The sequence below is a fragment of the Saimiri boliviensis genome, chromosome 10, assembly GCF_048565385.1.
Source record: "Saimiri boliviensis isolate mSaiBol1 chromosome 10, mSaiBol1.pri, whole genome shotgun sequence".
NCBI lineage: Eukaryota > Metazoa > Chordata > Mammalia > Primates > Cebidae > Saimiri > Saimiri boliviensis.
Window position 1 is genome coordinate 45,751,202 of NC_133458.1, and position 17,419 is coordinate 45,768,620.

At 34.9% G+C, this 17,419-nt stretch overlaps 1 protein-coding gene across 5 annotated transcripts in view; it reads left to right on the plus strand.

Moving 5' to 3' along the window:
• IMMP2L (inner mitochondrial membrane peptidase subunit 2) overlaps nucleotides 1-17,419 on the plus strand; it is a 923,127-nt gene that overhangs the window by 592,870 nt on the left and 312,838 nt on the right. For all 5 annotated transcript variants that reach the window (XM_010344085.2, XM_010344092.2, XM_074379217.1 and 2 more), the window contains one exon: nucleotides 13,475-13,540. In XM_010344085.2, the coding sequence (XP_010342387.1) occupies nucleotides 13,475-13,540 (66 nt within the window). The remainder of the gene's footprint in view (nucleotides 1-13,474; nucleotides 13,541-17,419) is intronic.

The following is a 17,419-nucleotide window of genomic DNA, read 5'->3' on the forward strand; positions in this document are numbered from 1 at the left end:
TTAGTACCATACAGAGTACCTTGCACCGGCTTGTCATTCAGCATATATTTGCTGAAAGAATTAATGACCGTAAGAAATAAATTCTTTCTGTACCCTAACACCACAGCCTTTCTGTTAAGTCACTGTTTGTCTAACATTTTGCCTTATCTGAGGAGGTTTTTATACTCTTAAAACACCTTGGAAATTGGATGTCTTGCTCTTTCTTTCTTATTTGAGTTATGATGCCTCAGACTAGTTGTAGGTCTAATTTAGGTTGACATTAAATATGGAATTAGAATATTGAGTTTTTTCCCTGGTAGGAAATGTTAGACATTTGCACATGTTTAAAAATCAGTATGACTAGTCATGGTCATTTCAGAAATTGGTTATGGTTTTTCTTTAAGGCTACATCTTTACTGAACATGTGGGGAGCCAATATGCTCAGTGTCATAGAATTTTCATGTGAGCATTTCCAACTGTGCTTGTCAAAGGTGGACTAGACTTTCTGCATCAGAAGCACCGAGATGCATGTTCAAATTCAGATTCCAGATTTCCAGAGCCCAACCCTCTAGACTGTTCTATAAACTAAGATCTGAAATCTATAGATACATTTATTTTCATGTGAGTATAAATATTCTTAGGAAGAAATTAGGAGTTATCATTCTTTAAAAAATCTCAGTTGCCATTTTTTATTAGATTGTAAGACACTCCTACTGGAACGATAAATTTCAGTTTTGAAATTCGATAAATAATAACTAGTGTAAGCCGTGAAATTGGTAACTGAGGAATCAAACTTTGATACATGCTACAACATGGGTGAGTCTTGAAGACATTATGCTAAAGGAAAGAAGCCTGACACAAAAGGACAAATACTTTGTTATTTCACTTTTATGAAATACTGAATAGCAGTATCTTAATATATGTTTTATGATCTAATCATTATCAGATACTTGTTTTTTATAAGTGCAGGTAACTGACTTGGAACTGAATATAATGAGAAGAGTAACACTTCCTTCATATCATCTTTTGGTCTACTTATAGAGACAGAATTAATATATAAATAGATAAGCAAATGTGTAGCAAATGAGAATTTTAAAATGTTACTTAAAATTCAAAAGATGTGAGAAAATCTTTGATGAATTCCAGACTCTGTTTTGGTGTTGTGGCTATTTTTTCACATTTGGATAATCATTGGTATCAGTTCTACTTTGCCCATATATTAAAAACATCCATTTTCACATTTACTTCAAAGCTGTTTTCTACTTCTAGTTTAACGTTTCAGTATTTGAATATGAAATTATATTACTAAGCTTAATGTGACTAAAAGTAAGTAGGAAAAATTGGTACACTATTAGTTCACATACTTTATTTTATACTGAAAACATTCAGTTTTTATGTGTGGTAAGATTTCTAAACTGTGACTGTGACAATATAACCCATTGCACTTGCTAGTGTGTCTCTTGACTCATATGAAGGGAATAGCTTAGCACCAAAGCTGCCTTTCAGAACAAAGAGACTCTCTTGGAAGATGATATGATGCTGGGTCAATATGTTACTTCAGCTGACTCTAGCAGTAAGAATTCTAGAAGCTGTAGTCCTGAAAATTAACTTTTTGGATCAAGATAGTTTATTAGTTGACAGTAAAGAAATTCTGCATGCATTCTCCAAAGCTAAGGTTAAGGTGATAAAGCAATTGAGCCTTTCATCACTTAAAGAAAGGTGGAGGTGAAATGAAATAGCCATTCAAAACAGCAAATAATTAATTGAGTCTCTTTGTTAACAGGCAGGAGGTCAAGTACACATAGCCACAGCCATGATACAGTCTGCATTCTAAACAGCTGAGTCTTTGACTTGAAAGTGACTAGATTGGATTGTTGGCAACTAATTACAATGAGATATTAATTTAAATGGGTAGTTATATAGTTTGAAAGATACTATAAGAGATTCAAATGGTCACTTACCATACCTTTGTCTTCTTATTATTTTATAGAGTTATAACTTTGACACTCCTTTCCTTTCCTTTTTTAAACTCATGTTATATATCTGTTTTAAACCTGCAACTAAGAATTCCACAATAGGATATTGATCATGTGATTAGATCAGTATAACTATGAATAGTTAGGCTTGTATATATTAAAAGTTAATAAACAATGAAATATACTTTGAGAAAGATTTGAATTAACTAGGTATTTATCATAGTACCCCTCTGAACATTGTTTTGAAAAATTTAAAGCCTGGAATTATAAGCTTTAAATTTTCAGGACTACTACTTAAGGAATTATAATTGTAAAAGATGAGATGTTTACAAAATTTTTCTCCTATGTATAATATCAAACAAGATAGCAGTAAATAACTGTGTTTAAAACAGAGGGTCAGAAGCAAACTTGCATATTTTCTAACTGACAAATGATATGTGAGAGTAAGTGTCCAAAATATACAGAGGGTGGTGCTGAAGAAAATCTTGGGAGGAAGAATAGGAAGAGACCTGGAACATTTCTTGGATGGGGCTGTGAAGAATTAGAGGAAGGCATCTGAGTGCCAGTGAACAGCCTGGAGGGATGGGCATTGTGCTGGAAAAAGCAAGGCAAACAGATGGCAGCGGTGAGAAAGAACTGATAAAGGGTGGGAGAGACATAGGATGCATCAGTACGGCTTTGAGGCTCTATATTTTAAAGTGAAACTGAATCAGAGGATTTTGTGGGATGCATTTACTTGATTTCATTATATCTTTTTCAGAAAGACATTTTATTTTAGGGAATAGGGTTAGACTATTGAAAAGTTTTAAATAGAATTTAACACTGTTATGTAAATAAGAATATCTATCCATGTGGTCATTCCAAAGCATGGTGCCATTGCCTACAAACCCACTCTAATGGTGATTAGATTCCACATATTTCATACTGGAAATCTTTCTTAGTCACTGATGTTTGTGCCCATGTCTCTTGGCAAAGCTCCCATGTTGGAGTGAAATGAAATTCCCAAGTTTCTTCCATTCAGATGAAGAATGGTGGGTGGTGAGCATATGTTTCTGAGAAGTTGCTTTTATTTAAATCAAAACCTCCTTCTTACATTTAACCCACAGACATGTAAGACCAGTTTAAGATTATTTCTGTTAATTCTGTTTGGCCTTATTTTACTCAGTGATAGAGGTATTTGAGGATTGTTAATGGTTCTTATACCTGTGTCTGGGAGAGACTTACTTAAGCGTCAGCTGCAGGAACTGCATAACTTTCAGAACCCCTGTAAATTTTTTTCACACATAAAGATGAGGATTTGGTCCCATTTTGACTTAATAATTTCCCACTCTTTCTTTGAAGAAGTTGGTCATGTTTAAGCTGTGGAATGATGGTCTCAGAGCTTGTGAAATGTACAACACACAAAGAGCATCAACATGACAGCTGTAGAGATTAGAGTCCATTTTGTGTGTGTACAGAATCAGGGGACTGATGCTTTGAAAAGTAGGCAAGGCTTCTCACATTAATCAATGTCTTTCAACCTAGAATCAAAGCAGCTTCCTGCAAGGAACAACACGTTGGCAGACTTGGTCTGTTTCCATTTTAAATGGGTACCTAATTATCCAGAATAAGATCTTATGAATTAGAAAAAAGTGGCTATAGTGTGTGAGTACTAACGAATAATAGAAAAAGGTAAATCTTCTGAGAAATTGTAGCCTCAACATACTCAGTATTTTTATAAAAAAGACATGCCTCAGTACATTTTATAGATGTTGCTGACTATGTACAGTTAACTAATAATAAGACAATCTTTAGCTTCTTGAAAGGATGCATCACAGGTTGAGATATGGTTGTGATTTTTGGAAAGGGATTTCTTTGGTGTTGTATGTGTAGAACACTGACAACTGGGATTTTTCCCCCAGATTTATTAAAGTATGATCAGCAAATAAAAATTATATGCCTTTACAGTATAAAATGTGATGAGTTGACATATGTACACACTGTGAAATGATTAGCTAATTAACATAGCCATTTTCTCATGTTTATCAAAAAAGTGCGTATATGGTGAGAACATTGAAGATCTACTTTCTTAGCAATTTTCAATTACATAATACATTATTATTGACTGGAGTCACCATACTGTACAATATATCTCCAGATCTCCTAATGGAAACTTTGTACCCTTTGACCAGCCACTCCCCATTTTCACCCCCAACCTCCACCAACAACCTCTGGCCACTATCATTCACTGGGAATATTGACTCTGCATTTTCTTCCAAACAATGAAAATTTTTCAGGCTAACACGGGAAAGGACGAACATATGAATAGTGAGTAACAGCAATGTAACCAAATTTTCCCACATTCTGAGACACCTGTTAAATGAGTAGAACCCCAGCATAGCAACTTTGAGGATCTTTCTTCTCCAAGTCAGTGCTTCTGTGCTCTCTTTGTGTAATCTATAGGCAGCACACTCTCTTCTTACTCACCTGGCTGTGTTTTTCTGTCCAGTCACTGCTCTTTACATCTCTGGCTTGGTTTGCCCTAATGAGATAACTTCTGTTCTTCCTTGGAAATAATTATTTGTGTTTTTCTTCTATGGTTGCCAAAGTTCCTTTATGATCTCTAAGTTTTTTCTAACCCCTGACCTAAATTTTGCCATTCTTAACTTGCCTCATTTCTCCAAAATGTATTTATTCACAGCTACCAAAAATCCTTTCCAAATTAAGCGCTTTCTCTAGCTCTTTCCCCCCTCTATAGCTCCATGTAATTCATCCAGCAGAGAGGAAGAAAGTAATACTAGAAGACCTAGAAACATATATATATATAACTTTAAGAATAGGAGTTAGACACTTCATTTAATTGAATATAATTTCACTTAAAGCATTAGCAAGCTATCATAATAAATTCTTGCAATATAAATAGAAAATGAAATATATAGAAATTTTTTTCTGATAATGGAACAACTGGAGCTAGCTGAAAAAGTGACTGTCAAGCTGAGCAAATAAATGATAATGCTATTTTCAGAGGTAATTTGTTGAGTAGATTTTGTAAACTCCCAAGCATCATGTATTTTTTTTTTCCTGGAAACAATTTGCTAATACTATTCCAGTCTACAATTGAGAGCATAAAGTTGACCTTTTTAAAAGAGCAAATTGTGTGTAGTTACTGGTACCTAACTCAGCACTCTTCTGCAAAACAATAGCATTGTATTTTAAAAATTAATAAGTTCAGCAAGGTTAGAACAGAAGTATGTCAGGATACTTCATATTCTACTTATGTTCTAACCTCCACACTGTCAACATTCTCCAGGAAAGTGAGCATTTTGAGAACTTAGAATATTATCATTGATTATGCTGCATCTCACCTCTCCCCACACATACACCTAACTCAGTTTTACTAGGAAAATTTGAATCCAGTAGCACAGTTTAAAAATTAATAATGCATATCTCAATTGCCACTAAAAGCATATTAATCCAAGATATATGCAATAAAGGCAATTGAAGGGGTACAAATTATCAGGCTATAAAAATCAGATACGCAAAAATATATAACTTTATTTTGCCAGTGCTGATTTTAAATGTCCTATTGCAAGCAAGTCTTAATCCTTTGAATTCGGGGTAAACTTAAGAGCTTTCTGAGGCAATTCAAGACAAATTAAGTCTATTTATGGTTCTTTATCATGTCAGAACAATAACTAAGCTCCAGAAGTTTTCAGTGTGAAGGCATCAGGGAAGGGTCCCTGCACCTTGATAGACACCTTTCCTTGCTGGCATCCATGGGATAGTATGTAGGCCTGTCTGATTCTCGGTTGTAAAGGTTCCTCTCCTAACGACCTCCAATGCTGGCAACCATTGAAATGTCTCTATTCCCATCTTTGTCTTTCATGACCCTGAAAAAGTATCATTACCATATGGTAACCATAAAATGCTCTAGGTAAAATGCTCAAGACTAGCCTTGTTCTCTCTCTTCAGTTTTACCAAGATGCTTTCTACCCTAAGCCTGGCATCTCATACTCTACGATATCACCAGTATCATGGCAAGCTGGTGAGTAAGCTGTGTTGGGCACAGGCTGACCCGTGTGCCATTCTTCCAGAAGCATTCTCCAGTAGCTAACATTTTGTATGGACATTGACTTAAGGTCCCAACCTCAGCTCTTGTATACTAGTATTCATTCTGCAGTTCAGTTGGTCTGCCTTCTCTGTGCCATATTTATGGTGATGGATATGGTTTGATATAGAAAATACAAATAGTTTGTTCTTTCAGGGTGTTTTGTGGCATGGATATTCTTCAAACCTACCAAAAATATGTGGTACTATCTCCCAACTTGACTGAAACCAAAAGTCTAAAGCTGGTGAGTTTAATTGAAGTGGTTATGAGGCTAGATTGATGCATTTATTCCTTTGAAGAGCAATTAGTTTTGTTTTATTCCATGACCTTAAGTGGTATTCCATGCAAAGCCATACTCAGTGAGAATTTAGATAGGGGGTTAAAGCCTAGCTTGACTAAGGGGGAAGAACATTTCTGAATGCGTGTCCATCCTGGGAACAGAGGAGTGGTGCTTCTGTATGAAGATCTGCATTTGGGAATCTGTGTTTAAAGAATATATACATTTATATTAAGCATTCATGTCCTTCATTTCCATGGGTATGTTCAACTTTAAGCATATTCAATAGATTAAAATCAAGATTTACAAAATAAATTTGGGAATGTAATTTTCATGACCAGAAGTTTCTTTATAGATCAAAAGTTTCTCTAAATGAGACGACTCCGTGTTGCATGGTAGAATACATGTGCACACACACATACATTTTACATATGTGCTATATAGTTTACATACAACCTGTTCTAGACAGTGAGGTAAACTGTAATTATATTTAACACCTGAAGATTTCACTATTTTGTGTTTTGAAATGCTTGAGTTAACAAACATTGGTGGAAATTAATTTATTGTTATGATTATACTAAATTCCTTAGATTTTTGATAGTTAAATAAAGACATTTGTTTTTCAGGATCAAAAACCCTCAATTACACAGCTCTTTTCAATTACAGAAGTTAGAGTCATAAATACAAATGTAATTGATTTTACATAATCAAGGCTGATTCACTAATAAGACCAGTTGTCACTATTTGCTTATTAAATTTTTCCTAATCACATTTGGTAAAAGTGAAACAACTCTTATATTTACCAAGAACATTTTTATCAATAAGCAACAGTTCAGTCCTTTAAAGCTCATGCTTTTGTTTCATCAGTACTATTAAAATACATTTTCTTGTGTAAGGGATTGTAGAAGATAAATCTGAGACATACAGGTGACGTTTGCTGCTGCTGCATTCTCAGGTCACTAGAAACCTGACTGGAATCTCTCCAGTGTTTTGAAAGATTCTATTGCTGCTTAGTAGCCTGATTCCAGCAGGGTATGCTTTGAGAGACTGGCCAATGTAGATAAACCATTCCTTTCTTATTCCATCCCCACCCCACTGAATGAGACTGTGTAAGTCACATTACTTGAAATTCTACTCTATTTTCATTAAAGTTTTCTATACACTGAAAAATCTCCCACCCCTGCCTGATGGTCCCTTTCCCATGATCTTTCCTTCCCCTTCTAGAAAATAAGACAAATTTGAAATGTTAACATGGGTTCTTGCCACCTCATCTGTAAGTCATTTTGCTAGTAATGAGGCTCTTGGATGGGAGCATTCTCTGGAATATGAGGAGAAAGTGATTGTTAGGGATTGGATATATATATATTTTTCTGAAACTACGTCTGAACTTAAAAGCTCCATACTTGAGAGAATTTCAAGAATGAACCCAAAGAACAACTAAAGTCTATAGTTTCTTTCGTTTAATTTTAAAAGATTTGCATGATACAAATAGAAGTCAGCAAGGGGGAAAAGTAACTGAAATACTGACGTAAGTAAAAAGTTTTCAGCGGACTAATTAATGAAACTGTATTGAATTTTAAAAATGAATCATTATAAATGGGGCAGCATGTACACAGTTCACACTACTGATAGCAAAGCAAGTGTACAGAATCTGAAACTAAAAAGTACTCATTCCTATCTTGACTTTACAGATAATACCTACTTGATTTAAAACAAACCTGAGCTTTTCAATATGAATTGAATAATGAATTCAGTATTTCAGTTATATTTAGTTTTGATGTTTCTTTAGCTAATTATGTAATAGAATTTGACCAAACCTTTACAATCCACTTCTTGTTCTCCAGTGCAACAGAACCTGAAAATTCTTTTATTAGAGGGTTTAAAAAATTATCTATATAAGTCTAAAAAAAAGGATTGTAACTCTTGTCTTAGGCCCAGTTAATTGATCTCATTTATGAATTTGTTTTGGGAAGGGATGCTAGACCTTTTATGTGTATTCTCTCACTAGTTACACGATGCTGTGGATAGGAAAAATTTTCAAGATTTCTAGACTTCCATACCCTCAGGTACTACACCTTTATGAAACAAGCTGGTGGGGTTGTGGTAAACCATCTGCTTCTCAGTTCCAGTGGACTTTTTTTTTGAGACAGGGTCTCACTCTGTTGCTCAAGCTGGAGTGCATTGGTGTCAACATGGCTCACTGCAGCCTCCACTTCCTGGGCTCAAGTAATCCTCCTATCTCGGCTGGTTGAGTAGCTGGGACTATAGGCACATGTCAGTATGCCTGGCTAATTTTGTATTTTTTGTAGAGATGGGGTTTCACCATGTTGCCCAGGGCTGGTCTCAAACTCCTGGGCTCAAACCATCCATCCTCCTTGTTTTTCCAAACTGCTGGGATTACAGGCATGTGCCACCACACCCAGCCTCCAGTGGACTTTTTCATGCAAGAATATGCCACTGAGGTTGCCAGTTTTATCTATTTTTTTTTCAAGAGAAATAAATTTGTATGATGTCTCCTATGCTTAGCTAGCTCAAGATTTCATTTTTTTTTTAATGCATGAACCAAACAAAATATTCCTGTAAGCCAGGTCTGATGGTCTGGCCACTGGTTTATAATTTCTGATCTAATCTTATCTTCCCGAAAATGAGACCCAGATAGTTTATGTAGCTTGCCTAGAGGGAGCAGCTCACTTACAGCAGAGAGGAATAGTAATATCAAGACTCTCTTTCCATTTTTCTCCAATTCATGGATTTGCAGGGCACAGGAGGACCATCACATCGTCACCAAGTAGAACATGTGGGTCATAGAGAATGGACAATATTAAAAGTAGCAGAGGAAAAGCTAGGTATACTCCATACCTTTTATTCAGCCTTAGCCACGGTGAAATCCATGCTAAACTCTGGCAACATTTTATATGGCCAATTCTGAACCATATAAATATAAGCATCGGCCGAGTGCAGTGGCACACGCTTGTAATCCCAGCACTTTTGGAGGCCGAGGCAGGCAGATCATAAGGTCAAGAGATCTAGACCAGCCTGGCCAACATGGTGAAACCCCGTCTCTACTTAAAATACAAAAAGTAGCCAGGTGTGGTGGCACACGCCTGTGGTCCCAGCTACTCCGGAGGCTGAGGCAGAAGAGTTGCTTGAACCCAGGAGGCGGAGGTTGCAGTGAGCCAAGATTGCACCACTGCACTCTAGCCTGGCGACAGAGCAAGACTCTGTCTCAAACAACAACAAAAAAAATAAATAAAATAAAAATCAACCCAAGTCACAGAGTGAGGTTTTAAAATTTTATCATAAATGGGAGAAGATAATGCTTAGACCCAGGGTTAAGGTATCTATGTGACACCAGGATCAGGGTGCGGATGGTCAGGAAAAGAGAAGGTAGGACATATGCTAATGTCTCTATTCCCACAATGCAAGAGGGGTCTCTTGAGTATGCCACAGTAGCTTTCAAGTGCTCCTAACAGTGTGAAAATTACAACCTTTTGGGAACATAAAAGGACATGAAATTAGTTCCAGAGACTGGAAATCCTATTATCTCTACATTGGATAGACCCCACTTCTTGCCCTGCAAACCATTCTGGTTAGAGATATTGTGCCATACCACACAGAGCGACTGAGACTCATGCAGTGAAGAAACAGTTCTAGGCTTCTTGTCTTCCAAGTCTCTGGAGAAATCTTGCCCAATTAAATCATAAGCATAAAACAGAATGTTTAAAATCCACATCCCAGACATAAATATTGTAAGACATTGCTTATTATAAAAACTCTAAACTTAACAAATTTAAACGTAAATTTTAGTATTTATTGGGCAGCATACATTGTATTCCTCAAGTAAAGCATAATCCTTCCTTTGTTATACTTCACATTTTCTAGGAGATAGGCAAGTGGCCAAGAAAATTAAGACAAAGAGAAGTTTAATAAGTTTCATGACGTAAATCTGTAATAACTCTCTGACCACTTCCACTTACATCAAAGTAATGCATTCAACAGCCTAATGATTAAAATATAGATAGAGATTTTAAGCAGTAATGGAATTAATGTTAGTAATAGCTTTTTTCAGTTTGAAATGATTTGATTTGATTCATGAGTTTAATATTACATTAAAATTTATAGATATATTTGAAGTAGTAATTTGTAAGTCTTTAATTATATAGATAGCTCACTTTGCATACTCTATTTTGCCTCATGATCTTAAAATATAGATTATTTTAAAATACAGAATACCTTTTAAGAATTTTAAAAGCTTAAATATTGTTGGCATAAAATGTTTTTTACACTGATATGGGTTGCTTTTCATATTATTTCATTAATCTCACTTCAATATCAGACAGTAAACTTGATAATTAATTCAGGTTTTACCCCAATGTTGGTGCGTTTCTTCTTGGGTAATGTCATGTAATACAAATAGTTGTCCACTAAAAGATATCCCAATAATCTGGACAAAAAATTTTGGCATGAAAGCTTTTATAAACACAGAAATTTTACTTTTCCTTTTGTTTTAGAATCTTTGTGATCAGTTCCCGGTAAAAAGGGATGCACCTTTCTCTTTCTGATATTGCAGACGTGAAGTAGTGCCACAAAAAAATAAACGTATAGTTTCAATCCATACATTCTGTTGATATTTCCATATGACTAAGTATTCTTCCGTAACATCATTTTTAATGACTGTAATGTATTATGTGAGTGGAATGTGGTTTATTTAACCTGTCTGCTCTTGTTGAAATTTTTTGTTTTTTAAAATAATGTTTTTAACTATCCATGTAGCCAGAATTTTGCATACAGTCATAATCATCTCATTAGGGTAAATTTCTAGAATTATTATTATATTTAAAATAATGTAAAATCTTGATATTGTCTTATAGAAATGCATGTTAACAGTTTATATGTAGAGTACTGATATCCCTAACCCTCCAACAACAATTCATTATTAGTAGTATTATCTTTTGTCAATATAGTAAAAGTTTTAATAACCCATTATTTTAATATGCAATTATTTGATAACCACTGAGGCTGAGTAATGTTTTATACTTTCCTAGTTTTTAAAATAGGAGACTTGGGAGGGGCATTTTTCTAAAAGGTCTGTAAGTAACCCTGCGGAGAGCACCTTAATTTCATTAGCTTGAATATATCCATACCCCTCACTTCAGCTGCACATTAATGACATTAAAATTATGGAAACATAATATTTACTTGATTTGAAAAGGAGGCAAGCCCAAGCAAAACTCTGATCAAATTTCTTTTTTTAAAAAAATTAAGTTAGTGAAAAACTGTGAAACTAATTGTTACAAATAGATGCTACTAGCCTACGTGATTTCATTTTCTCTGCAAGATATATTGTGAAATATAAATCTTTTTGAAAGTGTGCATTTCCTTTGATGAAATGTACGTTTTGAATATATTTGATCTTTTCAGTTTCTGTGCATTTACATTCCTTTTAAAAAGTACTTCAATTCAAAATGTGACTTGAATTTAAAATATTTTTATCTATGCATGATTTTCAAATACATATTAAATGATCATTTATGTGATATATGAGATGTTCCTTGAAATGGGTCTGTGAAATCAAAAGACTTAAAATGTTATTGGCAGGAAATTGACCATATTAAAAGAGTTACCATTGCTGCATGACAAATAACCCCAATGTGTAGCATCTTAAAGCAACAAACATTTGTTATCTCACATAGTTTCTGAGGATGAGGAAACCAGAAGCATCTTAGCTGTGTGGTTCTGACTCAGGGTCTTTCACAAATTTGCAGTCAAGCTGTTGACTGTAGTTTCTGAAGACTTGACTGAAGATCTGCTTTTAAGCTCACTAATATGACTGTTAGCCGACCTTCCTTCTTCACCACGAGTCTCTCCTTAGGCTGCTCAGGACAGACTTGACTTCTAGAGTGATCCATGAAACAGACTTTGAAAAGATAGAAAGAAAAAGGAAGGAGGGAAGAGGGAGAGGGAGAGAAAGAGGAAAAGGAAGAGGGAAAGCCAAAGGTGGAAGTGTTAGTCTGTTTTATAAGATAATCTCAAAAGTGATGCACCATCAGTTTTACCATAAATTATTGACCTCACAGGTGAATCCCATCACAGTGTGGAAAGGAACTGCATAAGGTATATATACTAGAAAAGGCAGTGGTTTATTTAGAGTAAATAGTATTACTGTAAGTTAAAATTTACCATAATCAATTAGCTTGAAATAAATGATGTCTTTATGAAGTATATCAAAACCTGTCACTTTAGCTGTCTGTAGCCCTCTTTCAGCATTCTGAATTCTATAATCAAATTCTATAATCATCAAATCAGCATTCTGAATTCTCTATTTTTTTATTTTTTTAAGAAAATGCTTCTCATCTTCAGTGGTTTTTTTGGGGGCAAGGGATTTAAATAAAACTCTCTTTAAATGAAATTTTAAAAACACCGAAAGTATATTATCATTTCAAAGAAATGTGTAAGTACTTTCTTCTCTACTAATCCTCTTTCCTTTAAGTACTTGTATTAGTCAGTTCTCACACTGCTGTACAGATACTACCTGAAACTGAATAATTTATAAAGAAAAGGTTTAATTGATGCAGTTCCACATGGCTGGAACGGCCTCGGGAAACTTGTAATCATAGCATAAGGATATGGGGAAGTGAGGTACATCTTCTCTAGGCGGCAGGAGGGAGAAGCCAAGCGAGCGAAGGGGAAGTGCCACACTCTTAAAGCATCAGATCTCCTGAGAATAGCATGGGGGAAAACGACCCCATAATTCAGTCACCTCCCACCAGGTTCCCTCCCTCTACTGATGGGGATTACAATTCAAGGTGAGACTTGGGTGGAGACACAGAGCCAAACCCTATCAGAACTTATCTTTAACAACAATAATTTAACAACAAACTTGATTCCTTAATAAGAAATATTTTTATCCCTTTGTATTTTTCATTTTGTAAAGTTTTAACATGACTTCTTTTCCCCTGGAGTTTATTTAAAATGGGAACCACTTCAGTAGTCACTTCATATCACTTGTGGCCCAAGTGAGACTGATGTCATGTCATGGAGTGCAAAGGAGTCTGTGAAGACTTTAGTATAGCCTATTTTGTTATAGAATTTGTTTTCATTTTCCTAAAACAACAGAGATTCAGCTGATTGTATAACGTTATCTTCTTGTTCTAGGTCTCCTAAAAACCCAGAACAGAAGATCATTAAGAGAGTGATTGCTCTTGAAGGAGATATTGTCAGGTAAGTATTTACTATCGTTTCTGAGTTCAAAGTTTTATAAAATGTCTGGATTTTTGTTACCTACATCACTTGGGAAGTACCTGTCAATTCAAAGAGGGCCAAAGTTTTGGAGACATTCCTAATGAGCTGGTATATCTTTAGTGCCCATCATTAACCTTTCATGTTGTAAGGAATACATAAACTTTCTGATTATATTGTTATTCTTTAATCCTGAAGTAGAGGATAAATAAATATTAATTTAAATTAACCATCTAGGCTGGGCACGGTGGCTCAAGCCTGTAATCCCAGCACTTTGGGAGGCCGAGGCGGGTGGATCACAAGGTCAAGTGATCGAGACCATCCTGGTCAACATGGTGAAACCCCGTCTCTACTAAAAATACAAAAAAAGTAGCTGGGCATGGTGGCATATGCCTGTAATCCAAGCTACTCAGGAGGCTGAGGCAGGAGAATTGCCTGAACCCAGGAGGCAGGGGTTGCGGTGAGCCGAGATTGCACCATTGCACTCCAGCCTGGGTAACAAGAGCGGAAATCCGTCTCAAAAAAAAAAAAAAAAAATTAACCATCTATTCTAAAATGACCATTAAATCACTATTCATCAGATATTAAAATTAGAATGATTATTTTAAAATTGTGATGTCAAGGTTCATTGAAAATTTCAAGGGTATTTAATACAGAAACGAAGAGGACTGTTTTATACTTATAGAGATGTGAGAAAACTGAAGAGAATGTGAAACAGAAACTACTAAATTAGTGACAAGAATGGAAGCCTGAGATGATAATATTGTAACAATCAGGTGTTTAAGCAAGCTTTAGTGATGCCGTATGTATTGTACTTGCTGATAAGTCAAGAACGATTGTTGACATTCAGCAAGTAAACATTGTGTGGCATGATATGTCTTGTGATTGCTTTCTTTAAATATGTTGTAGCCAGGCCTAAACAATGTTGTAACCAAAATGCTTTCAATACTACATTTTGGATGTTTTCTGACCTTGTTTTCTAAAAAAGCTTGATCCTAAATTATTTGTATTAATGATAGTACATATTAATCAACCTCACTAAAATGAACCTCAAACAGTTTTAGAGCCGATTCTAGACCAGCAGTTCTCGCTGCATGGCCAGAGGATGCCAGAGGATTCCCAAGACCCTTTTAGGGTCTGTGAGATTAAAACTACTTTCCTAATAATTCTAAGGTGTTACTTGCCTCTTTTTCACTCTCATTCTCTTGTGAGTGTACAGTGGAGTTTTCCAGATTTGTGATATTGGAATCGATTGAATGCAGGAGCAGATATGAGAATCCAGCTGTTTTCTATTAAGCCAGACACCAAAAAGATTTGCAAAAATGTAAACAAATCAGTCTTTTTATGATCTATTATTTGCTTTTGGAAAAGAACTATATTTTTTATTTAAATCCTATTGTTTTTGTTAAACTAAGAGTTTATTACTGGTATTTTAAATTAAATCAATAAATGAAATTTTAAAATAATTTTCTATTTTAGTTTCTAATATGATAATTACTGATAAATAGTGACCACATAAATAAGAGTTTTTTGGATTTTTAATTATTATTTAAAATGTGAAGAGGTCCTGATACTAAACAATTTGAGAACTTATTGATGTACAAATTCATGGCAACAATTTTCATTTCAGGATTGACTGCTCATACTAGTAGCCTACACGATATCAAAAACATGGGGAGAAATGCCAGATATAGGTGACAGGGGGATGAAGGCAGCAAACCACCTTGCTATGTATGTACCTATGCAATAATCCTGCATGATCTGCACATGTACCCCAGGACCTAACATACAATAATAATAATAATAAAAAAAAAGACACAGAGATGCCAACACCTGAAAAAATTTTTGATCGAGGTATAATTTATTTACCTTGCAATTCACCCATTTCAAATATACAGTTCAATGAGTTTTAGTATAAATTTATACAATTTTCCAATCCTCATAACGATCTAGTTTTTCGAACACTTCTGTTACCTGTTACCTTCAAAAGTTCTCTCTTGTCCATTTACACTAAGCTCCTGCTTTCACTCCCAGCCCCAGACAGCCACAGGTCTGCTTTCAGTCTCTAGAGTTTAGCCTTCTCCAGAAATTTTATGTAAATGGAATTATACAATATATAGTCTTCAGTGTCTGCGTTTCTTTTGTTGTTGGAAACAGAATGTTTTGTAGGTGTCTCTGTATTGTGCATATTGTCTATAGTTTATTTTTATTCCTGAGTATAATCTATTTGATAGACTTACCATATTTTGTTTATCCAGTCACAACTTGATGCATATTAGGATTGTTACCAGTGTGGGGATCCTATGAGTAATTCTGTAGATATTGGTATAAATACTATAAGCATTTGCATCTTCTGGTGGAAATATAGTTTCATTTCTATTGGGTATACAGTTGGCTCTCTGTATGCATGGGTTCCGCATCCCTGGTTTCAACCAACTGAAGATAGAAAACATTCAGAGAAAGAGAGAAAACAAAGGATACTGTGTCTGTACTGATTAAAAAAAAATACAGACTTTTTTTCTTATCATTATTCCCTAAACAATGCAGTAAGACAAATATTTGCATAGCACTTATATTGTATTAGAAATAAACAATCTAGAAATAATTTAAAGGATATGGGGGAAATGCATAGTTATATGCAAATATTATATCATTTTGTGTAAGGAACTTGAGCATCTGTGGATTTCGGTGTCTGGGGGGATTTTGGTATCTATATTAGTGGGAACAAATCTCCCACAAATACAGAGGGACAACTGTATCTGTGGGATGTTGAGTGTTATGGTAGATGCATGTTTACCTTTCTAAGAAACCATCAAACCATTTTAGAAAGTGGCTGTATCATTTCATGTACTGCCAGCAATACATTGGGAATCTAGTTTTTTAAATATCCTTGACAGCACTTGATATTGTGTATATTTTTTTATTATAGCCATCCTAGTGGGTGAGAAGTGGAATCTCATTGTGGTTTTGAATTGCATTTCTCTGAATGCTAGTAATAAAAATAAACTACAGTGCACACTTTCCATTCATATCTCTTTTTGGGTAAAATATTTGTTCAAATCATTTGTACATTTTATATTGGGTTGTTTATATTTTGAGTTATAAGAGGTTCTTTGATTATTTTAATGGAGTGAGCATTTGGGGGAGGATGTATAATGCTGTGATTTAGTCAGATGCAGGTCTGTTCGTATAAAAGGACTTAGTTATCATTTCTTATAGAATGTACGTTCTAAATTAGAAGAACTTGGTGACTATTTTTTTCAGTAGCCTCTCCAGCCTTCTGCTTTGTGGCAGAAACTGGGAAGAGAAAATTTAGAAAACCGTTGGATGTACTTCCACAAATATCCAAAATACACTTTCAGTATTTGGAAAACAGTGTGTAAATATGATGCAAATCCCATTCAAAGAATGTCAACAAACCTTGAAAACATTACCCTAAGTGAAGGAAGCCAGTCACAGAAGACCACATACGTGTGATTCCGTTTATATAAAAGGTCCAGAATAGAGAAATTCACAGAAACAGAAATAGATTAGTGTTTCCCAGAGGCACTGGAAGAGGGGGAATGAGAGTTACTGCTAATGAGTGTAAGTTTTTTGTTGTTTTGGGGGGTTATGAAATTGTCCTAAAATTAGACTGCAGTGACGGTTACAGAACTCTGTGAATATACCATACTAAAAACATTGAGTTGTACATTTTAAATGGACAAATTCTATCTTATATGAATTATATCTTAATAAAGCTAATTTTAAAACCCAAAAGAATGTGACACCAAAGCAGGCAAAAACGTCATCTATATAAAGCAATCTACCAGGATTAGAGTACCAAGGGGTCCATTTTACATTATAATCCAAAGAAAACAC